Source organism: Macrotis lagotis, chromosome X (genome assembly GCF_037893015.1).
Source record: "Macrotis lagotis isolate mMagLag1 chromosome X, bilby.v1.9.chrom.fasta, whole genome shotgun sequence".
NCBI classification, from domain to species: domain Eukaryota; kingdom Metazoa; phylum Chordata; class Mammalia; order Peramelemorphia; family Peramelidae; genus Macrotis; species Macrotis lagotis.
This window is the reverse complement of record NC_133666.1, coordinates 645,842,380-645,867,084: the sequence shown is the minus strand read 5'-3', so window position 1 is coordinate 645,867,084 and position 24,705 is coordinate 645,842,380. Positions and strand designations below refer to the sequence as shown.

Below are 24,705 nucleotides of genomic sequence, written 5' to 3'. Positions count from 1 at the left end.
AGGGGTATTTCCTTTGTCTGACTGCTCTACACTTGGGGCATGTTTTGACCTTATGCTGGACAAAGCAAACTGCTGCTTGTGTTGGCATTTCTCTCCAGGGCAATACTGGGCCACTGGCACACTCCTAAAGGTCACTGGAAAACCAAACAAACAAGCCTGGGCCCTGAGCCCAGTCTTCTAGGTCGACGGTCTCCTAAGGCGGTTGGGAGTGATGACAAAGGGACTGAAGTGAGGACAAATAAAAAGGTCACATGTATATTTATTCCCCACACGTTACATTCTTCACCACAGTTAAAACTGAAGGGTTACAAACATTGTGGGTGACGATGGATTACAGGTGATCACCTAGTCATCTAGAACACTCAAAGCTCATCTATCTCCCCAAGAGGTTCCCTGAAAGCAACAGGGGAATAGCTGCCCTTTCTAAACTATGGAGCCTTCCACTCAATTATCTGATAAAAGACTGAGATATGGTCAAATGACCCCATAAGTTTCATGATTCATAGAGCTAGCTTTCCTCCTCTTCTCTTCCCACTCTCATACCTTTACCAAACTTTATCTTATCATGATGAGTAGAGGCCTCCAGGATTTTCCATGAGGTACCCAAACTACTGCTGAGCATGGTGGCTAATTCCATGGCTACATGGGCAACTGCAGCTTTGCCAACCAGCAAATTCCTATAAAACGCTGCTGTTTGCCACTTTCATGAGTCCAGCAGCTGACCACTACAGGTTGCTGCTCTGTTGTCCTTTATCAGTACCACCCTCCCTGCACAGTAAGGGAGAAATTGTGTAGAAATTCCTTTCTAGTAGAAACCCAAGTACCTACTACCACCTGTGTGCAAAGGGACAGTGAGATAGGCAATGGATGGGTGATAAGACAGATGTGTGAAGCTTAAGTCTCTCCACCTGGTGAATGTGAAACAAGTGGGCACCAAGTACAAATCATGATTGTGACTAGATGTTTGTGAGATCACTGGCAAAAAGGATCTGAGGAAAAAACAAGTTCCTATCAAAATGCTCAATTTGAAGAAAGTCACAGAAACTGGTCTTACGCACCCCAATAAAACTGTCCCTCCCCCTAAAAGGTTCAGGTTAACAAAAGCTTCTATACATATCCACAACCAAACTTGTTCCCATGCATACAGATAATCCAAACGGTACTGACGATATCTTGACGCCCCAGATTGTAAATGGCAGTGAGCATTATTAGAGCAGGACACTCAGCTGGAGGAGCACTGGGAACACCAGGCAACCTGAGAGGATGTTTGTGTTTAGAAACTGACTTCTAATCATAAAAGAAAATACTTATTTCCTCTTTAAAAAAATAAAGAGGAGATGAACACAACCCTCAAAAGCCCCAGGTAGCCAGTGTATGTGGCCCACAAACGCAAGATGATGGAGGCTTCTTAACAGAAAACTTGAAACATCTCGTGAATGGGGCTGAGAACCACCCATAGGCCCCACTGTAGAAAATACTTCGGTAACTGACTTTCTGAGAGCTAGAAAGAGGGTGGATGCTGGTCTGTGTTTACAGCTTGCTGGCTCTTTTACGGGAAAAAAAAAATAAGAGTCTGGGGAACGGAGGGCAGGAGAGGGAAAGAAAAGGAAAATAAGAATCCGTCTTAACATGCAGGTCCAATAATTTTTTTTCTTTTTCTCTTGTGGAAGTTCCAACTGGAGAAATGGCAGAACACATGGCTTCCAGTCTGTACATCGAAGGACTCAATTCTCAATGGTGTTGCTGTTAAGAGAACATAAATCCAATGAAAATCATAATAATCTAATCCCCTCCAATTAATCTTCATTAAGGGTCTACTCTGTGCAAAGCACTGAAATGGCTCTAGAAATGAGAAATACCAACTGACCCTCAAAGTAAAACCACATTCTGAATCACAGAACCTCAGAGTAGGGAGGAACCCCAGGGATCATCTAGTAGTAGAATCTTTACTTGGCAGAGAGGAACTCACTGTCCACTCTAACAGTTTACAACATAGCTAACATTTAGCACTTTAAGGTTGACAAATCAATTTTAGATTCATTATTCGAAATGAATCTAACAACTACCTGGTAAGCTAGATACGAACATTCTAGTTTTGTAAAGAGTATATTGAGGCTAAGAAGTAACTTGTTCAAGGCATACAATTAAAGTAACTTGTGGCAGATCCATAACTAAGAAAGGATTTCTTTCTTCCACACTTTCCTCAAGTGCCTCTTAGGTATCATTAAGCCCATTTCACACATAAGGAAATCCGAGGCTCAATAAGTGGTCACACCCTGCCTTTCAAGACCATCCCCAATAATTTTAGGCTCACTACCTCCAGAGAAAGTCCATTTCTCAACTTCATAGATCAAATTTTCTTAGGAAATTCTTTATATTGTCACTTTCACCATTTGTCCTAGTCTTGAATTCTAAAGTCATTCAAAACAATTCTAATCCACCTTAATAATCTTTAAAATATTCCAATTTCCCTCTGGGAGTCCTTCCTTTATTAAAGTTTCTATACAAATCCATAACCAAACTTTTTCCCACGCATACAGTTCATCCAAACTGTACTATTTCTAGTTTCTTCTAGCTTTTCTCATATGAAATACCTGATCATACTCCTCTAAACTCTAGATATGCTTTTTAAGGTAAAAACTTAAGAGTGATTATCACATTTCCCCTGTTTCAAATACAAACCTTGAACTAATTCAACTAATTCAGACTGCAATTTGAACTAACTTTTTTTGGCTTCCATAATGCTCAATTATATTGGATCTTATAGTTAGGTCATGAAGAACCCCAGATCTATTCCTAAATTCTTTTCTTACATGGATTTTTTTTCCTCTTTTATTTAAGCATAGTTAGTGATGAGGATCTAGCACTATTCAATGCTGTAAAAATTCCACTACAAACATCTTTTAGGAAAAATGCTAATCAGGGACTTATGGGGTCATCCGACCATATCTCAGTCTTGAATCAAATATCACTAGGAAGAATCACCTAGAAATCTAGGCAATCACTGAACTAAATCCAAATAGCAATAATTTGAATAGATATAATGTCCTAACTCTAAAGAACTTGAGCTACATTCATGCACATTATGCCACTTTTCCTTAATATTATTCCTGTGAGCCCCTTATTAAGACCCCTTCCAAAATCTCTTGATGATTCTTGAAGGCTCTGTCACTGGAGTCAACAAACTATTTTTGTTACTGAGGACATATTTAACTACTTAGAGTTTCCTCACCAGAGAATAAACCAACAAGTGATTTTTTTTTAAATCCAAAAAAGTAACTCCTGGAGTAGCTGCATTTTGAGTTGATGAAGTAAGTCAAGTCTGTGAGATAGCTGGCTCTTGCAGGTATGGTCCCTATTTCACATGTAAGGAAACTTGAGGACAAGAAGTGACCTTGAACAGATACAACAGGGAGGGGAGACAGCAGTCCAAAGAAAAGAAAAAAGCAATGTGGCAATAGCAGAAAATGGATTTGCAGTCTAGAGACCTGGGTTTAAATCCAGACTAGAATCAAATCCCACTAGTTGGGAGACAATGGGCAAGTGGCTTACTTTCTCACTGTCCTCTCATAATTCATTTCTTATTAATTAACTGTCCTCCTGTATTAATTTCTTCATTTAGAAACCGTAATGGAGCTTGTACCCTAGTTTAACCACTTATTAGGGCAAGATGGTCTAGCACACCAGAACACTGGATTTGCCATTTGGAAAGACTTGGGTTCCAATCTCACTTCTGACCCTCAATTAGCTGTGGGACTAATAATCACCAGCATGTAGCCAATAAATGGCAGTGGAATATCTGCAAGGATCTTGCCAGGTCATCTGATCTAATTCTATAAACAGACTCACCCACTGAGTCACTAAAATTGCTTTTTATAATCTGTTTCCTCATGAGCAAAATGTGGATCAAAATACCATCATCCACTGCTTAGGTTTTTTGTGAGGACTTAATAATCTGAGCAATCAACCATAAAGTACTTATAAACCTTAAAACATAATAATGTTACGAGCCAGGTGACTGTAGACCAATCACCTCACTTTTCTGGGGGTCACTTTTCTCCTAGGTAAATGGGGATAATAACACTTTACCCTTTCAACTCCTGGAAGAACAGCCTATTTTAAAACCCACTAATGTTTGGTAAATGAAAGCTATCCCTATTATAGGAAAGAACAATGAGAGCTATTCAAAACTGTTATTGGCTGTGTCATAAGAGAATGGAAACTTTGTCACAGATATCAAAGGACTTTCTGAGTTAGATGGAAGACTAAATTAGATAACAAGTTCCCAGATTCCCCTCCCAAACTTTGAGGTTCTATGAAGTGCTAGCAATAGTCAATGAGGATCAAAATGGGGACCCAAATTCAACTGTTCTTTTTCACGTTAAGTATTCTCTCCACCACTGCTTCATGTCTCCTCAGCAGGTCCCAAACTTATACCTTCACTGTTCATTCTTGCTGGTCATCGTTGCTGGCACTGGGGGTTCGACTCCTAATCTGGCTTCTGAGTTGTTCTATTAACTCTGGATTTTGTTGCTGCATCTGCTGAGCAAATTGTTGGCCTCTGAAGAACAAAACCAAACACATGCAATTAGAACTAAAAAACCCAACTCAACCAGAAAGGTGATGAAAGAATAAGAAAGGCTCACAGGCTAAAGGGAAAAAAAAAGCACAAAGCTGGATTTTGAAATTCTGAGAATCAAACCAGGGCTTCTCGCATCCCCCCTGCTGCTTCTGACACTAGCAGCATCATCCTAGTCAGTCTAGTGCTCTTGGTTGCCTTCTTTATTTTATTTTAGTTTTTGCAAGGCAATGGGGTTAAGTGGCTTGCCCAAGGCCACACAGCTAGGTAATTATTAAGTGTCTGAGATCGGATTTGAACCCAGGTACTCCTGACTCCAGGGCCAGTGCGTTATCCACTGCGCCACCTAGCTGCCCCCTTCTTTACTTTCAAGCTGCAATTCAGAATCAGAGCATTTCAGAATTGGAAGAGAGCTTATTGACCTCTTAATCCAATCTCTACCTGAAAGAGAACTTTCCACAATAAACCTGACAACTGTTCAACCAGATTTTGCTTGAAGAGCTCAGTTGAGGGAGAGAAACCAAAGTCTCTACCCTATCTCCTGCTGAATGCCTCAAATTCTTTTAAGTTTTTACAAGGTAATAGGGTTAAGTGACTTGGCCAAGGTCACACAGTTAAGTATTAGGTGTCTGAGGTCAGATTTGAACTGAGGTTCTCCTGCCTCCAGGGCCAGTGCTCTATCCACTGAGCCACCTAGCTATCCCCAAATGCCTCCAATTCTTAGAAAGCTTTTCCTAACATATCAAGCCAAAATTCGCCTCTTGGCAACTTCCACATGGTTCATAGTTCTGCCTTCTGGGATCAACTCCTCTTTCAGAAGCAACCTTCAAATATTTGCAAACAACTACCATGTTCCACATCCCTTCCATCATTTTCTCCAGGCAGAACAATTCTAGGTCCTTCAAATGAAGCCTCCCAAGCACATGAACACAAGTCCCTTTACCATCTGTTGCCCTCCTCTAGACATGTTGAGTTAATCAACATCCTCCCTACTAAAATGAGATGCCCAGAACTGAACAACAAATTCTACAGAGGTGGGTGGACCAATTGCTTAGGACAATAGGACTCTTGATTCCTTATTTCTTTCTAGTTACTGTGCTTTTATCAATTTAGTCTAAGATGGACATCAGCTTTCCTGGGCACTATCAGGACATAGTAAGCTTTCAAATCACTAAAATGCTTTTTTTTTTAATAAATCTGCTGTCTAATAATAACCTATTTTGTACCTAGGAAGTTGAAATTTTGAACCAAAATAAATAACTGTATATAATTTCATTTAAGATTTACTCTGGCCTGTCAAGATCTTTCTGAAGTCAATGTGTTAGTTCTCCCTTCAAACTTTGGCTCATCCATAAATCTGAAGAGTATGCCACCCATGCTTTTATCTAAATTACTGATAAAAGTGTTAAACAGTACAGGTCCCCAGAAAGCTCCCCTGAAGTCCTCCATTCAAGCTGACATGGAACTATATACTGGGTCTCCTTAACATTCCTAGAATTCCTCTAGCATATTATTGTCTTGATCACATTTTGCCACCTTTTCCAGAAGTGCAGCAGGAGAGACAATGTCAAATGTTTTATTAAAATCTAGATAAACACTATTTTCTGCATTTCCCTGACCTCTACCTACAGAAACCAAGATGACTCACCACCTTTTACTAGGTGTTCATTAACCATCTCTTTACTAAAGTATTTGCTAAGAAGTGAAGCTAGATTCACAGGCCTTCAATTTTCAGGTGCCTTTCTCTTCCCCTTTTTGAAAAGTAAAACACTATTTATCCAGTCCTCAGTGTCTTTTTTCAAAAGTCATGGACGGTGGGATTGGCAATTCCCAGTTTTTAATTTTCCAGAATTAAGTCAATTTGGACCATGTGACTTGAACTCATCACTCATCAAAGGCAGTTAGATACTCTTATGTTGACAACCCCCTATTATCCATGTGTGTTGCTTTCCATGCAAAGAACATCCTTGTCAGAAAAAGCAGCAGCAGAATGTTGATCATCTCTGCTTTCTCTCCATTATCAGTCACTACAATCTCATCTCATCCCCTCTGAGTGCCAAGCAGTCCTTTTCCTACTTTGAGCCTAAAAAGAATTTTTTAAAAACTATCCTTGTTGTTACTCCCAGTGCTCCTCATCAGCTTCAACTCCTTCAGTGTTGGCACTGCTGACACCTATGAAGGCCACATCACACTTTGGCGGTCATCCTCCCAAACCCCTCCCCTTTGCATTCATTGTATACCACACAGTTTCTATAAATCTAGGTTAGTTGTCGAGTTCTCTGTTCATCCATAATGTTCTCTAGACAGTCTCCCCTTCTTCTCTTCATTGAAACAGTTCTCTTTGTCTTCAGAATTGCATGGTCGACCATTTCCCGTACCTTCTGGACTGACTTTTCCAGTAGAATTTGAGTCCATAGGAAGTTGCCTACCCTTTCTCTGTTTCTTTTGACATCTGTTTTCCCAGAATCTAAAAAGTACGTCAGAATATTCCTGGTTTTTCTCTTTTTCTCTACCTACTTCTCCTGGGTAACCACTGGATCCCAACATTTTCAGAAGAGTTGCTAAGTCCTACCTATACCCTCAAAAACTATACTAGCATGCCTAGAATACTGCAAGTCTGAACTGCAATACCTTCTTCCCTGTATACTACCTCTTGTTCTATTTCCCTAATACTTATCAAAGCACTGGCATTCAAAGTCCTCCACAATCACATCACTAACCTCTATAGACTGTCTTCCACCACCCCAAAAGCATGTCCTCTAAGTTCTAGCCCAAGTGGACACTTCACCATCTTCCACTTGTCCCATATTTATGTTGTTTCTCCCACCATTTTAGTGGCCTAAAATATCTTCCATACTAACTCTATTAAAATCCTAACTAGTCTCAGCTTAGATGCCACCTCTCTCAATCATTAACCTTCCCCAATTGATCCAATCCTAAGTTTTCTTCCTTGAACATCATCTAGCACTGAATGCATCTCTTCTGCACTTATATTCTGTGACAAAGGTAGTGGCAACGGGGGAAAATATCTGCTGTCCTCTCTCATTATGTACTTTATGTCACAGGTCCTAGAGCTTGTAAGACTGTTCCCTATAATGACAGACATGGCAGTTACTTGAAAACAAGTGTAAAGAATGTAGTTGAGGTACCAGATATCCACTACTAAGGGATTTTCTGATGTCCTGAGTATGCATCTGAGATGACAACCAGACAAATAAACTTTACTTAATAGACCTGACCAAGCCAATTTCAAACTGGCAAAAGTGTCTTTGGGGGGAGACAAAAGGCTGTCATTCTCATTTATGATCAAATCAAATGGAACAAAGGTTCATATAGGCATAAGGGAAACTGTAAGGAGACTTGGCAGAACAAAGAACTAACTAATCAGAACAGTTTTAGGAAACTTGTGAACTATGTGGTCCATCCTAGAGAGAATGTGCTAAGTCCCTCTGGTAGATTAAATGCAACTCTGGTTGTTTCTTTCTTCTTATGAATATGAATTTCCCTTTCCCTGGGAAAAATACAGTTGCAGTATAAAGGGAGTGGGGGAAAGGGAAAGCAGGGAAAGAAGAGAGGCAGCAGAGCCAAGACATTTTCACAGGAGAGTAGTGCAAACCTTGTTGGGGATTTAAGACTAGTCATACCAAAGAGATCACAAAAAAGGGAAAAAGACAGACATGTGCAAAAATATTTATATATATATATTTGTGATAGCAAAATGAGGGGAGGCCCATAAACTGGAAAATAGCTGAACAAACTGTGGTATATGAATGTGAACAGGTCAACCTGTATAGACTGATACAAAGTAAAATGACTAGAATCACAAGAACAAAGCACACAGTTACCAGCATGGTGTGAGGATCAACTATGAGTGACTCAGCTCTTCTCTGCGACACAATGCAAGACAAGTACAAAGGACTTGTGAGGGAAAGTGCTGTCCACATCCAAAGAAAGGACTGATGGACTCTGAATGCAGATGGAACCAATTTTTTTCACTTAACTCTTTTTTGTGTTCTTCTTTTCTTCTGATCTATATCTTCTTTCACAACTGTGCCTAACATGGAAATATGTTTTACAAGCATAACCTATATCAAATGGCCTACCATTTTCAGAAGAGGGGAGGGGAGGAAGAGAGGGACAAAAATTTCAAACTCCAAATAATACTAAAGATCATCTTGATATGTGGGGAAAAATAAAAATTAAAAAAAAACCAATCACTTTATGGCAGAATGCCATAGATTCCGAGACACAAGAAGAGAGAGGCAGAAAAGGAAAGACAGACAAAGAGGAAGACAAGAGAGATAAAGAGAAAATGCTTTCCTTATAGAGTATGATAAAGAAGGTTCTGAGCCAAGGGCAAAAATGTTCCCAAGTCAACCCAAAGAAAATCCCTTATATTTTCTAATTTATATTACAGTTATTTCAGTATATTTCCCTACCCTAAAAATGTGGGGGAAAGGAGAGAACAGAAAACCAGGGAGGTTTCCTTTGGTGGCATTTGAGGTATGCTTCAAAAGATAGGTAGGGATCCTGAGCCTGAGAGAAGGGAATGTGCAATGCACAAGGCATGTCGAGGAGACTGAATAATAATAAAGAAGTCTGAACTTTGGTCAGGGTGCAGTAAGAAAGGTCAGAAGGGAACTCATCAGAACTAACAAGGAAGAGCAGTTTGGCAGAAGGATGATGTAAAAGGGAAGAGAACGGGTAGGAAGAACTTCCACTCAGAGAGATGGTACTGGGTCTTTAGCAGTGGGATTAGTTAAGGGGCCCACAAACATAATGCCTCATATTCAGTAGATAATCAAAAAGGACTGGCAAATAGTGTTCCTTCAATTTGCTCTCTATGTATCCAAGAGAAGTAAGAATGGTATTCTGGTGCTTGTTCATCAACTTTTGAGCATCAAAACCAGCTCCTTCTTTGGTTACATGAACCATTCAGACTGCTTGGGAAAAGAATTGTCTTCCACAGCAAAGCAAGGGGAGTGATGGTGGTAGCACATACCCCTTCTCAGAATAGGCCCCAAGGTAGCTTCCATGAGCCTGGAAGGCCCTAGCTGAAGAGGCTGACTACTGGTGGGGGAGTAAGGACTTTTGGTTTCATTATGTGAGATGGTTGGCATTTGCTTTTCCGTCTGCTTCTCCTGTTCTACAGATGGACTTGATCCAGGGTGACTTTTTTCCATTTTTAAGAGCTTTGCTTCATCATCCTCCCCTAACAAAGGCAAATCAACTTACGCCTGGATGAGGCTGGCGAGGTCATTTGGAGAAGGGCTGGCTCCAGCAGCTCCCAAAGGATTGTGGCCACCTGATATCATCCCAGACATGCTGCAAGGAGAGGATTTATTACTCACAAACAAGCTAACTCTGGTCCCTCTGATTCCAGGTCCTTGGCAGGACTGTTACAAGAGACTTGGTAAAGAATTAAGATTAATCCCTTTTGGATCCTTTGCTTTCCCTAGTTCAAGTGGCTCCCTGCTGGAGTTTGGCAGGCTCCCTGTGGATTCAGTAAGTTTTTCCAGTATGTCCATTTCTCCCACCTTCTCCTATAGTAAGGCTACCTGTGAACTGTCATATTTCCCAAGATCACATAGAAAATAAAAAATTATCAGTTTCAAAAGAAAAGGTAAAAGAAAAGTATTACTTACAGTTGCTGTACTTGAGGATTATTCATGAGGTTTGATGCCTATTAAAGAAATAGTTCGATGGTTAGAAAGTTTCCTAACCATCTTGACCATCCATTTTGTGTGTGTGTGTGTGTGTGTGTGTGTGTGTGTGTGTGTGTGTGTAAAGGTAAAACAATACTGTTTTTATTTTTACTCAATAATGAGAATGAAAAAGTTCAATACACACACAGAAGTATCAGTCAGTAGTTAAATTCACTGCAATCAGATAAACTTAGATCTAAGTTTATCAATAGTTTCTATGATTTCAAAATATAAAGTAATGAAACATACAAACTTTCCCACCTATGGCTTAGATAAACATGTGTTAGGGGAAGGGGTGGAGAAAGAATGAGGGCATTACCATACTCATGAAGCCTGGGTTATTCAGTAAGCCAGCTAGGTCAAAGCCTCCAGCACCTCCAGTCTGCAAAGATCAGAAACAGACAATGGGCAAATATCACAGAGATGTCACTGAACTATAAGCAAAACAAATACAGAAGCAGCAGGTCGCTTTTAATGGTAGCTCTGACAGAGCAACCCCATTCCCAGAGTCATCTGACATCAAGTGCAGGAAGAGATACAGACACATTGAATGGAGCCCATTCAAGTCTAGATGCCTGCTAGGTGCTGCTGGAGAAGGTGATCAGGAGAGGTTAAAGTTTTAACACATAGGGAAGCTGTTGAGAAACTGAGGCTGTTTAGTCTGAGTAGAGAAACACCAAATGGGAGGAGGGCAGGGAGAAGAATCGCCACTGTCAAATATTAAGGCCTGAGGTAACAGTCTTGATCCATGGGCCCTGAGGTACCTGTGGGTGAAAATGACTCCTCATGAAGGACAATATAAAAAAAGCCTTCTCAGAATAGAGGTGATGAGTTCTTAGTCCCTGGGGTTTTCCAACAGATGCTGGAGGGACCATTGTTGGGCATGGTCTAATCTGCTTTAGTGAAGGTTAGACCTTGTCCTTCTATCTGATGGGATTCTAAAGATTCTGTGAGAAGTTCAATGAATAATCAGGTGAGTGGAGCCACAGGTTGCCTCCAAGGGTGTCAGGTGAAGTCCCACTTCACATCTGGAAGAGGGCATTGTTATTTATAGATTAAAGGAACAGTAAATTAAACAAAGCCTTCCCCTCCCACACCCTATTAAAGTCTCCTGATCACGAAGAAACCCACAAAAAGTTCAGAAACTTACAGGGCTGGGTGTTTCTTTCATTTTCTGCTCAGCTATTTTGAGGTTTGATTTATATGTTTCATTGTCTGGGTCCAACTCTAGGGCCTTCTTATAGTAGACTACAGCCTCTGTATGCTTGTTTAAACTTGAAAGTGCTAAGCTGGACAAAAGGAAGAAAGGAAGCAAATAGCTTTAACAAGGCCCAAAAAGAAGGGGCTCTATATACCCAACCCCATATTCCCCAGAGTTCTGAAAGAGCTAGCTTTCAGCCTCTCACAATTTATCCATTTTCTTTTTCTTTCTTATACTTTTTTCCAATTACATGCAAAAATAATTTTTAACATTTTTTAAAATTTTGAGTTCTAAATTCTTTCCCTCTCTCCCTTCTCACCCCTCCCCCCTCACTGAGAAGGCAATTTTTATAGATTATTATATATGTGCAATAATGCAAAACATATCTTCATATTAATCACATTGTGAAAGAAAACAGAGCTAAAAAAAAAAGTAAGCATTTACAATCAGAATCCATCAGTTCTTTCTGGAGGTAGATAGCATTTTTCATCATGAGTCTTTTTGTTCTGCTGAGAAGAGTTAAATCATTCAGTTGGTCATAATGCAGCATTGCTGTTACTGTGTATAATGTTCTCCTGATTCTGCTCACTTCACGCTGCACCAATTCATGTTAAGTCTTCCCAGGTTTCTCTGAAATCATCCTGTTTATCATTTCTTATGGCATAAGAGTATTCCATCATTCCCAATAGATGGGTAGTCCCTCAATTTCCAATTCTTTGTTACCACTAAAAACAGTTTTCAATATCTTTGTACAAATAGGGTATGAAGAGTTTTATAGCCCTTTGGACAGAGTTCCAAATTGTTTTCCAGAATGTCAGATCATTAGGGTCCGAGTTTTCCTACATCCCCTCCAACATTTGTCACTTTTCTGTTCTATTAGTCAGTCAACTCATTATCAACACTTATTAAATATTCTGTACAAGAAAAACTAGGAGTCAAGGACTGTTTGTCCTTCAAGGAATCTACAACAAGGCTCCAGGAAAGTATAGCACCAATATTAAGGGAAGATGAAAGGAAGTTTGTTTCTAAAAGCATGCACTATTTTGGGAAAGGAGGGGGAGGGGGCTTGATCAGCCTTGAAAGACCCATGTAACAAGAGGTGCTTCTCACCCCAGTTTCCACATACAGACAGGTCTGTTTTAGAGACTTGTTTTAGAAGCCAATCTAGTTTTGAGACATCCTTACAGAACTGGGAAGATGCTGTACACAGTAATAGTAATATTGTAATGATGACCAAGACCAACTGTGAAAGAATTTAATCAATGATCTGAAACAATTCCAAAAGACTCATAATGAAAAAATGCTATCCACCTCCACAGAACGAACTATTGAAATCTGAGTGCAAATTCGAGTGTTACTTTTCAACATGGTTAATATGGAAATATGCTTTACGTGTTTTTTCATGTTTAACTAACATATTGCTTGCTTTCTCATTCTACAGGAGGAGAAAATAAAACCACTAAAGTCTAATGATTCACTCAAGATCACAAAGAGTGACAGAGCCAAGTTCTGACCCAGGTCTCTTGATCTGTTCTCAATGCTTTAGATGATACTGCCTCCCCAAGAAGAAGGATTGAAGAAGAAAATTTGGGGAAAAGAAAAAATTTGGAAGTCAAAATTTTTAAAAAGACAAAACAAAACTAAACAACAAATTTAAAAAAATTAAAAAGGAAAGAAAAGGGTTCTGATAAAACTGAAGTTGTTATTCTTGTGAGTCAATTGTTTCACTGTTTCACTGCTAGAGATAGCATTTAATGCTAATACGATTAACATTAAATGCAAAGGAGGCTAACTACAAAACTGAGATACTAGTGAAAATCCAGCTCTATTATTGAAGGTCCTTCGTTCTATCAATGACAAGGTCTGACATCTCCTTCTGTGAAGGACAGTACATTAGAAAAAATTTTTATCTTTGACCAAATCAAATAATTACTCTATAAATATGGGACTAGGAAGCATAGAAGTAGGAGACAATCTATGATTTGTATCAATCTTTAGTGACACCAAATGTGTTTGACACTGCATTCCAATTTTTGCTGGCAAAGCTTAGAAAGCAATGTGATCACTCTTTCCAGTCCATACTAAATACCCAACAGAGAAAGTCATGTTCCAAAGTCCTGAAAAGGAAATCCGACCCAACACTTTTCAAAGGCTGCTGACTCTTGTCCTAGCATCAAATTACTTGAGAGGCAGTATCATCTAAAAGCAATGAGAACTGACCAGGAGACTTGGGTTAGAACTTGGTTCAGCCACTCCATGTGAGCTTTTTTTTTCCATTTTTTGTAAGGCAATGGGGTTAAGTGGCTTGCCCAAGGCCACACAGCTAGGTAATTATTAAGTGCCTGAGGCTGGATTTGAACTCAGATACTCCTGACTCCAGGGTCAGTGCTCTATCCACTAAGCCACCTAGCTGCCCCACTCCATGTGATCCTGAATGAGTCATCAGACTTCAGTAGGTTTCACTTTCTCTGCCTATAGAATAAGACATTCAGCTAGAAGATCTCAGGGATTCCTTCTAATATGGTTCTTCTGCCATATTTGCATGGTTATACATCTGAACTCTGTAGGGAGTGGAGGGGTACAATAATGGATGGAAGAGTCCCATAGAGACTAGTTATTTCTAACTACAGCAAAATTTAAAACTTTGGACAAATGTAAGTTTTACTCTATCCTTGGGTTAAATCTTTTCTCTCCAAGGTTCAGATTCAAAAAAAAAAAAGAAAAGGAATAAATGAGTTACTAATTTTTTTTTTTAACTTGTGAAGTCTGAAAGTCTTTCAACCCAAGTTAAAACCTTTCTTCTTATCAGGAGAAAAGACTTTTCTCTCAGAGAAAAGAATTTTTTTTCTAATACCTACCCCATTCTGCCATACGCTTTGCTGTAGTAGGGGTCTATGCCAATGGCTCTTTCGCAGTCTCTCACAGCACCTGCATAATTTCCTAGTTTGCTGTAGGCAGCAGCTCTGAGAAGGACACAAAAAGTCAAAGTAAGCAAGTTCACACTCTAGGCAAAGGCAGGTTGACAGTCAAGGGAAAAAAACTGAACTCAATTGACCATGCAACTAACTATCTATACAGTCTCACTTCTCCCTACTGCAGAGCTGGACTGGGTACCTTGTCTAATAATTGACTATATAAGCCATTGTACCTTTTTTTCTTCAAAATCAATTTAATTCACCAAACATTTATCAAGACCTATTAGATGGCAAACACTGTGCTAGATGCTAAGGCAATAAAGGTAAAACTGAAACTGTTCTTACCTTCTCAAAATGCTTATATTGTACACAAACAAGGAGAAGACCAACTGTGGTGCACCTACCTAGCTCCCAAGATTATTCTAAGTTTCATGGGAGATTATGCATATAAATGTTTTGCAAACTTTAAAGCCCTATAACAAAGTCATGTATCATTATTAATAAGTTTCCCTAAGCTGTAACTTGGTGCGCCAATCTCAATAATTCTGGAAAATGAGAACTTCTCTTAAAGAAAAAAATCCATGACATTAAGCACCCATCCTTGGCAATGAACAAATCCACTTAAACATATAAGGTCCTTGCCCTCGGAAATATTTCACTCTAGAGAAGCAATTTGATGCAATGGAAATAATCAGGGAACTTAGTCCACTAGAGTGGAGACCCAGCTATGACACTTACCAACAGAGTGACTATATCCCACACTTTCTCTGGGGTTATTACCTCATCTATGAAGTAACCGCTGAACTATCTACCTTCATAGGGTTGTTGTGAGGATTATGCTTTCTAAGTTGTAAAGAGCTATGGTAAATTTGAATGATTAAGTGTTAAGGCTGAAACATGAGGACATGTGAAGAATCAGAGATGTTCAAAACTACAATGAGCAAGAGGGCAGAAGTCCTCAAACAGAATCAGCTCCCTCTGGATGAAGAATGCTTCCCTGGCTCCTCCCCACACCTCCACAAGATTTCTTGCCCAGATTTAGATTCGATGACCTCCAGGGTAATTCCACTTCTTAGGTATAGAGTTTCTCTTTGTCCATCTCATTCAGTACAAAACTTGGCTCTAACTACAAGCATAGATCAGTTTAGACTAGGCAAAAGGCAGATAAGGAGCCCAAAGCTCACCATCAATAATAGCTAGCATTTGGTTTGAGTCACATAACAACCCAATGATGTAGGTGCTATTAGAGTGTTACCTAAGGCCAGAGCTCTAGGCATTGTGCCATCTAGCTATCTACATTGTGCTCCAAGTTCTAGACTTGGAGCTATTGTCTTATGGCTGCTGCTACTCTTGTCCTGATGCTGAATCTTGGCTTCCTGAAGGTACTTCATCTGCATAGGCACCTAGGTTTTCAGTCAGGATTCGTGGCCCCTTTTATCTGCCTGGGATTAGTGGACCTGAAGAGTCAGTTCTTGCCTCAATCTCTAGAATTGCAACTAGCTGATCTTATGAGGTCATAAGCATGAATGACAGTTACCTGTCATTCCATCAAACTCCCAGGCTTGTCCCACTTATCATATATCAATGTTCCAGAATGTACAAAAAGAAACGGTCATTGTCACCTGCAGTTGGTAATAGCACTAATTACCAAACCACACCATGCTCAGCCCTCTGGAGCAGGGCTTCTTAAGGTAGGGACCATGAACTTGGTTGGCTTTTTTTATTATTTTGATAACTATATTTTACTATAATTGATTTATTGTAAGTATATAGATTTTATTTAATTCATTTGGAAACCTGTTTCTGAGATGGGGGCCCACAGGAATCAGTGGTGGGCCAGGATACAAACACACGAGCTAAGAATTCTTGGGACTAAAACTCCACAAAACACAAAAACTAAGAATTTGTAAGATCATTATTCTACCCCCACAACTAAGTGATAGAATTACTATCCTGAAACACTCATCTGAGCCAAGATGACCATACAATTCTAAAAGACAATTAACTGCCCAACAGCAGGAGGAGATGTGCATCCTTGGCATAGGGGTTCGCAGTACTACAGATGCAAAGAATATTGGCTCTGGGTCAAGAGTGTCTATTGTGAAGTCTGGACTCTTGCCCCCTCCTCTGATAACCTGGTCAAGCATTCTGACTCTCCCTGGCCCTCAGCTCATCAGTAAAGGTGGGTCCAGACTAAGGTGATCTCTAAAGTTTCTTCCCTCTAATGCTGTTAGATCAAATCTAGTCCGGATTTAAATTAACTGGGAGATCTTGAGCAAATTGCTTAATCCAAAGTCATGTGCAAAATTCTATATTGAGTGGAGGAGGTAGAAAGACAAAAGTCAAGTCCTTACCCTGTAACTTAACATGACTTGTTTCATCACTGAATTAGGAATATTTTGTGTTGTCTTTGGTCTTTTGGGAACACAACAGAGTTTACTGTTTTAACCAGAGTTCAAAATACCTGCCTCCCCCACCCCACTCCAATTCCAGGGAACCAAATATTCAGTACCTGTTGCAAAAGTACACTGCATTGGCTGGATTTAATTCAATTGCTTTTCCATAAAAAGAGACAGCTGCTTCAAAATTTTCTATTTTCATTTGTTCATTTCCTAAAGGCAAAGAAAATATATACAACATTATATGCAAGAGATAATGAAGTGAATGTTTTGATGACATTTTATTCATTAGTCAAGTCACATTTTGGAGAAAAGTTTCTAATTGTTACTCTGCATCTCTAAATTCACTTATTCAACACTCATAGTCTACAGAGTTCTTGTGGATGCAGAGCTAGACAAGACACAATCACCATTCTCTTGGAGTTTACATTCTAGTAGGGAAATAAAACACCAACCCAGTAAAATACATATGATTACATAAAGTGTTTGAAAGGGGGGAACAAAAAAATGTCACATTAGAACAAAGGGAAAAGTCATCTGTGAAAATTATGAAATTTGAAAACCTTGCTTTTATTAGAACTTTCACTTTCTACAAAAATTCTTGTTATTCCTTAAATTATATTTATGGGATCATATTTTATCCCAAGTAAGGAGACTTCTCTTCAAACTTTTATGAGAATTTTCAACAGATTTCCTAAATGCCCTCAAATCAATTTGAAAAACATGTTTCAACACTGTGATGAATAAAAAATATTATGGTTTATATTATATGTCTTCTCATGGTGCTTATATTATGGAATATAATGTGGTAGAGGGTAGGCAGATCTGCCAATGACTACAATGCAAAAGAGACTCATTCTCCAATTAATAAAAAGATATGAAAAGGCAGTTTTCAGATGAAGAAATCAAAGCAATCTATAGTCATATGAAAAAATGATCCAACTTTACAACTGATTAGAGAAATGTAAACTGAAACAACTCTGAGCTATTACCTCATATGCATCATTATGACAAAAAGAAAATGATAAACATTGGCAGAGATGTGGGGAAAATTGGGGCACTCATCTGTAAAATGAGCTGGAGAAAGAAATAGTAAGCCACTGAATGCATATTTATTATGAAGGCTTTAGTTTTTTTCTTTCTATTATTCAGTTGGGAGAAGAGAGAGTAGAAAAGAGAAAAAATAAAGGTTAACTATTAGAAAAAAAATAAAAACTTTTTTTTTAAAGCCCAAATAATCTGGTCTTACTCACTTAATAATTACCTAGCTGTGTGGCCTTAGGCAAGCCACTTAACCCCATTTGCCTTGCAAAAACCTTAAAAAAAAAAAAGCCCAAATAAAGAAATATCAAGTAGGGATGGGGATCAGTTAAGGCTTTCAGAGAAGAGGTGAAATCTGAGGTAAATTTTAAATGCAAGAGATTTTTAAATAGGCAAAGACTGGAGGGACTTGGGCCATATTCTACAAAAGGAAGAAAGGACAGGATATGAAAGAACAAGTAGAGGAATACTATAAGCCTATAAAGACAAGGAGGCACCAGACAAACTGAGAAGGACCTAAGGTTTCTGTATTTTTCTTGGCAGTCAATAGGAAACCACTGAATGCTCTTCAGTAAACACAGTACAGAGACCCTTTAATGTGGGTATCCCAAGGATCTGTCTTCATTTCTCTATCCAGTGGTAATTTCCATACAGAAGATTCTCAAATACATATCAAGTTTTCACTTCTCTTCAAAACTTCAAATTCAAATCTTGAACTGTGTACAGAAGACTTCTATTTGCAGGCTTTAACAGCACCTCAAACTACCTGCCCAAAATCAATCTTACTTTTCTCCAAAACTTTGTTATTTCCATCTTGAATATTCTACCACCATACCATCAACTAGTCTCCCATGTTCGGGACTTTGGGGTTATCTTTTATTTTTTTCTCTTTCCACATCTCAAAATCAGTCAGTTCCATGATACCAATATCTCATCCCCATCCCTTCTCCTCTATATGTCCTGTTACAACCATTCAGTAGCTCCTCTTACTAACACACACATCATGATATTTGTAAAATCTGTCTTAGAAGTTCAGCAAACTCTACTCCATCCTTCATTCTTCTAGTGGAATAATTTTTATAAATATGTCAATATTTGCTTCTCTGTTAGAAGTTTTTTTAGTAGCTCTCTACTGTCCATCAAGCAAAGTTCAAAGTTCTTAACCTGGTTTTCAAGGCTCTACAACCTGACACGATCTTAATTTTCCAGTCATGACTTGAGTCATTGCCCATTCTCACCTTTCCATACCATATGGACTTGCTCTCTACTCAATACATCATACTCTCCAACTTCCAGGCCTTTTCTTGTCTATACTCTGAAATGTTCTCTCTCCAAATCTTCATTATATAAATTCCAATATTTCCTCTATAAAAACCCTCCATGACTCCCTCAGGACTTCACACAGTATTCTGCTGCTAAACCCTAAGATACTTTAACTACGGTACAAAATAACAATATCAATGTTTATCTCTTATCCCTCCATCCCTCAAATCAGATTATAACCTCAGTGAGGACAATGAACTAGACCTTATCTAAAATTTCTATCTCCCCTAGTTCTCAGAACAGTATTCTCTTTTTTTAATTCAATTTTTTTATTAGCTTTTTTTTGCAAGGCAATGGGGTTAAATGGCTTGCCCAAGGCCACACAACTAGGTAATTATTAAGTGTTTGAGGCCAAATTTGAACTCAGGTCCTCCTGACTCCAGGGCCAGCACTCTATCCACTGCACCACCTAGCTGCCCCCAGAACAGTCTTCTCTTACATAACAAACCACAAATCAAATGAATGATCAGATCTTGACATAAATAAGAATAATCTAGCATGGGGTGAAAAACTTTCCCTGTCTTCTTGTGCCCACTACACAAACAGTTCCACAATCCTCAGCTAACAGGTGAATCTGTCATTCTTTTTAGTCATCTTTATTTCTAGTGGAAAAAATACAGAATATGTAGCTAAAATGGGAACTGCTAAAGTTGACATTAGTCCGTTTTCTTTACCTTCAGTCTTCAGTCTCTCAGCTTCAGCTGTATCTTCATCAGAGGGGGAGATGGGTTCAGAATTCCTATGAATGTAGGGCATGTCTTTCTATTGCAAGAAGAAAAAAACATCATTTTAGAGAGGGATTATTAATAGACAAGTACCCTTGTTTTCCCCACCCAATTTATTTTTCCCTATTAAATCAGTCAGATTTTTTTCCCCTTAAATAGATCTAAGAAGAAAACAAATCCCAAATTGAAAACATCATGAAATGATGAAACAGGATTTCCATTTCAAAAAGGTCCAGTATGCTCACTTTTCCTGTAGCAGCTTCAAATATTTCTGGTAGAGTTAGTGATACAGCTAGATCTCGGTCCTCAACAGACACCCCAAAAGCTGTCTCCAGGCACTGGATCGCAACTGGAAGAAATAAGGTTACTTCTTTTTAAGCCTCAAACTACTTAAGAGTCACTCTGAAACTTTGAAAAGAGAGTATAAGAAAAAGATCAATTCTATTTTTAAACTGTTATGGACAAATACTTACAATTCTGCTTGATTAAAAATATTTCTATCCTTTCCTCCAATTTATCTCAGCAATTCACTTCTACCAAAACCCAAAGAAAGAGTTAGATGTATCCCTAATAATCAAAGATGATTATCTTTTTGAGTCACTCAAATTCTCCCAGACAACTAGTAAAGAATCCATTTTGGTGACATCATCAGACACTACATAATCATAAAACATTCAGGAGAATGTTGTGACAAGGTTCCTTTGGCATAGAACAACTTCTGATCTGACATGAGGAAATGTGCTCTACTCTATCAGGTTTCCAAACAAATATTGATGCGATACATTTAACATTATCAATTGCAAATTTCAACTGTATAAAGTAACTGTCACTTGATTTTTATTTAGAAGTATGATATTTAAAATTGAACAGCCTTTAGACATCATCTAGCACCACCTCCATTTTAAAGGAGAAAAATAAGATATGAGGAAGGGAAGGGATAGAGATTAAATGGCAGAAGCAAGAATTTCAATCAAGATCATCTAATGATAAATGCATGGTTCTCCCCATTATACAAGCTCCTCTAAAACCAATTTTCTAGTTAAGATAACAGCATTATTTTACAGCACCAGAAAAGATTGAGATTTAGAATCACCCTTTATGCTCAAAGGACATCAGAGGGATTCATGCATGATCAGAACAATTTAATATGCTTGTGAGATTTTCTAGTATAAACAATTGTTCCTGAGCCAGTACTATCAACCAACAACTCTGACAGTTTGAAGAGAAAGTTCAATGATGATTCAAGAGGACTTTAAAAAACTGACAATTTTCTTCAGGCCTGTGCTCTTTTAACTCATGTGGCCCTAAAACAAAGAAAAATCCTAATTGCACATGGTGGTATAAAAGTACAATTTCTACAGTTTCTTCTCTGCAGCAATGGATAATAAATAGTATCTTAAAAATAAAAAAAAGGAGGCTAATGGCTTATAGAACACTAGCTTTGGAAAACAGCAAAATTCATTTGGAAGATCAAAAGAGGTCTAAATTTTTTTTTTTGCAAGACAATGGGGTTAAGTGGTTTGCCCAAGGTCACACAGCTAGGTAATTAAGTGTCTGAGGCTGGATTTGAACTCAGGTCCTCCTGACTCCAGGAACAGTGCTCAATCTACTGCGCCACCTAGTCGCCCCTAGAGGTCTAAAATCTTAAGGGAAATAATGGAGGAAAACATTAATGAAGGAGGCAAACATGCTAATAACAAACCTCATACATGGTAGAAATCACCAAATTTCTTTACAAGTTTAGAAAAAAAAAGATTATATGAATGGATCAGACTACATAGGCAAGATACAGAAGCAATCAGAAACAGCTCCATGTTTGATAAACCTAAGCACACTGGAAAAGAGGTCACCTTTTTTGCCAAACTACTAAGAAAACTCAAAAGAAATAAACTTTAGATCAACATCATATGCTATGTAAATGTAAACTGAATATAAAAGACCAGAAAGGCACAATAAAAACTGACTAGGGGAGAATACTTAATAAGAAATTAGATAAAATTTACAGTTCTGAGAACGGAAAATTTTAAACTTTTTGCATGAATAAAATGAATTAAGATATAAGTACTAAAGAAAAAAGTGGGGAAAATATAAACAAATATCACTGAAAAACTCCAATTTCAAAATATACAGGGAACTAAAACAAATATTTAACACCAAGTATATGAATAGTTTTCAAAAGGAAAAAATGTAATTCTAAAATAATTCTGAGGCAATACCCCATATCATGCAAAGCTGGAAAAAAAAAATAAAAAAAAATGGGAACAATGTGGGAGGAGCCATGAGAAGATAAGTACACTGATAAACAATAGAGCCGAGAAACTGTTCAACTATTGTATCAATTTGGAATTACAGAGTCTAAATTCTCCTTATCCAAAGAACCAGTAATTGTACCACTGAGATGATAATTATGCTAATAATAACAACAAAGCATTTACATACTTTAAGGTTTGCAAAGAGTTCATAAATATCTCATTTGATTGTCACAACTCTAAGACAGATACTATTATTATTATCCTCATTTTATAGTGTAAAAGACTCTAGGTCCAAAAAGAGGGAACCTAAAAGAAACAGTTCAATTATAGATTACAATGTTTATTGTCTGAGAAAAAACTTGCAAGGGAAAGAAGATACTATAAGGGATCAGAGAGGGAGAAAGAGTTTTCAGCTATAAAGGGGGTGAGATAACAGATAATAGTTTCTAGAACCTTTCAAACAGGGGATGGGATGTCTATAGGGGAATGTCAAGATGTTTTAGAAAGTCCAGAGCAAGGTCTCTTAAGTCTGCAGCAGTTGCTCAAGATTACCCTTTGAGGATATGATTTCTCTCTCATTACATTGTATACCATGGAAATAATGTAAAGACTAGCAAATTGCCTTCTGCGTGGGTGGGGGGGGAAGGAAATAAGATTAGGGGGAAAAGTATATAACTCAAAATAAATAAAATCTTAAAAAAAATAAATTATCCTTTGAGATGCCAGAAACAAACCTACATTAAGGGCTTGGAGAAATTGGAATATGATATTCCAGAAGGCAAAAGATCTTGGTTTACAACCGAGAATCAACTACCCAGGAAAACTGAACATCCTCTTTCAGGGGAAAAGATGAACTTTCAATGAAACAGGGGACTTTCAAACTTTCCTATTGAAACAACCAGAGCCGAACACAAAGTTTGATCTTCAAGTACAGGACTCTGGTGAACCATAGAGGGGGTGGATGAGAAGGACTAGTTATGAGGAACTTAATAACATCAAACTGTTTGTATTCCTGCATGATAAGAAGGTATTGATAACTCATATGAACATTCTCATTTATAAGAGCTGTTAGAATGAGCATATATAGACAGGGCATAGGAAGGAGCAGAATATAATGGCATAATATAGTAAAAAGATGGAGTCAGGCAATGGGTGATAAAGGAAAGTACTGGGAGGAAGGGAAAAGAGATGAAGAAGCTAAGAAATTTCACATAAGAGTCCAGAAAAAGCTTCATCAATGGAGTGGAACTGGGGAAGGCAAGGGGGAATGAGTGAGCCTTCATTCTCATCAGAAATAGCTCAGAGAGGAAATAACATACATACTTAATAGGGTGAGGAAATCTATCTTACCATAGAGAAAAATGAGAAGAGAGGGGGAATGGGAGGAGGTAAAGGGAGAATAAGAGGTAGAAGAGAAGGAAGATTGTGGGAGAGGGTACTCAGATATGACACACTTTTGGACAAAGCCAGGATGAAAGGAGAGGAGAGAATAGAATAAATGAGAGTGGGGAGAAATAGAGTGGAGGTACAGCTAGTAATAGCAACTGTGGGAAAAATATTGAAGCAACTGCTCTGGTGGACTTATGATAAAGAAGGTAACTCATCCCAGAGACAGAGCCATTGGAATCTGAACATAGACTGAAGTACATTTTTTTTCTCTCACTATTCTTGAGGTTTTCCTCTTCTTGGGGGGGGAGGGGGGTTTATGTTTACTTTTATAACAAAACCATTGTAATAATATAAAATGAATAAACAACAAAAAAAAAGATTGCCCTTTGAGCTGGTCTATGTTTTCTGGCAGTTATAGGCATCTCCAAATTCAACTAGAGTTTGCTCACAAAAGATCACTGGTATGTCAAGCAGCTCTGAGCCTCAGAAATTCTTCTAATTGGCTAATTGTTGTCTAACTCCACTGTCCTGCTCTCCTGAGAGGAAGGGAAATTCTAATTATAGTATATAGTATAGTTTAGACTAATACACAGTATAGTCATTACAGAGCCCATGTTCACAATAGAAACCAAGGCTGAGAAAGACAAAATGATTTACCCAGGACCACAAAGCTAAGTGTATGAGGCAGGATTTGAACTCCAGTCTTCCTGATTCTAAGAACAGTCAATCAAGAAGCATTCATTAAGCTCCCATTATGAGTCAGGCACTTTGCTAAATTTAATGATACAAATTGGGGGGGGGGGAGAGTCACTGCCCTCAAGTAGCTTATAGATCATGGGGGTGGCTAGGTGGCGCAGTAGATAGAGCACCAGCCCAGACACTTAATAATTACCTAGTTGTGTGGCCTTGGGCAAGCCACTTAACCCCATTGCCTTGCAAAAAAAAGACCCTTAAAAAAAATAAGAGGACACAAAGGAAACCATTAAGGATAAACAGAAGATAATTAACAGCAGGATTATAACTAATTAGGTAGAATTAAGGAGAATTAGGGAAGGCTTCCTATAAAGGATGTCAGGGAGCAAAGGGAGAGTGGCCCAGGCATGAGGGACAGTCAGAGAGAATGCCCAGAGAAAGAAGGAGCATCTTCTTCATGGAATAGCTAAGAGACCAACACCA

At 38.4% G+C, this 24,705-nt stretch overlaps 1 protein-coding gene across 4 annotated transcripts in view; it reads right to left on the bottom strand.

Annotated features, from left to right (window-relative positions):
• Positions 1 to 1,624: 1,624 nt before the first annotated feature.
• Positions 1,625 to 24,705, bottom strand: part of SGTA (small glutamine rich tetratricopeptide repeat co-chaperone alpha) — a 43,591-nt gene continuing 20,510 nt past the window's right edge. For 3 of the 4 annotated variants that reach the window (XM_074204598.1, XM_074204596.1, XM_074204594.1), the window contains exons 3-12: positions 20,134 to 20,237; positions 19,838 to 19,925; positions 16,913 to 17,012; positions 14,344 to 14,448; positions 11,435 to 11,573; positions 10,604 to 10,666; positions 10,225 to 10,262; positions 9,815 to 9,904; positions 4,438 to 4,561; positions 1,625 to 1,743 (exon numbers count right to left, since the gene is read on the bottom strand). In XM_074204598.1, coding sequence (XP_074060699.1) covers positions 4,447 to 4,561; positions 9,815 to 9,904; positions 10,225 to 10,262; positions 10,604 to 10,666; positions 11,435 to 11,573; positions 14,344 to 14,448; positions 16,913 to 17,012; positions 19,838 to 19,925; positions 20,134 to 20,237 — 842 coding nt within the window. In that variant the 3' untranslated portion in view covers positions 1,625 to 1,743; positions 4,438 to 4,446. The remainder of the gene's footprint in view (positions 1,744 to 4,437; positions 4,562 to 9,814; positions 9,905 to 10,224; positions 10,263 to 10,603; positions 10,667 to 11,434; positions 11,574 to 14,343; positions 14,449 to 16,912; positions 17,013 to 19,837; positions 19,926 to 20,133; positions 20,238 to 24,705) is intronic. The other variant, XM_074204597.1, reaches the window with a different exon arrangement.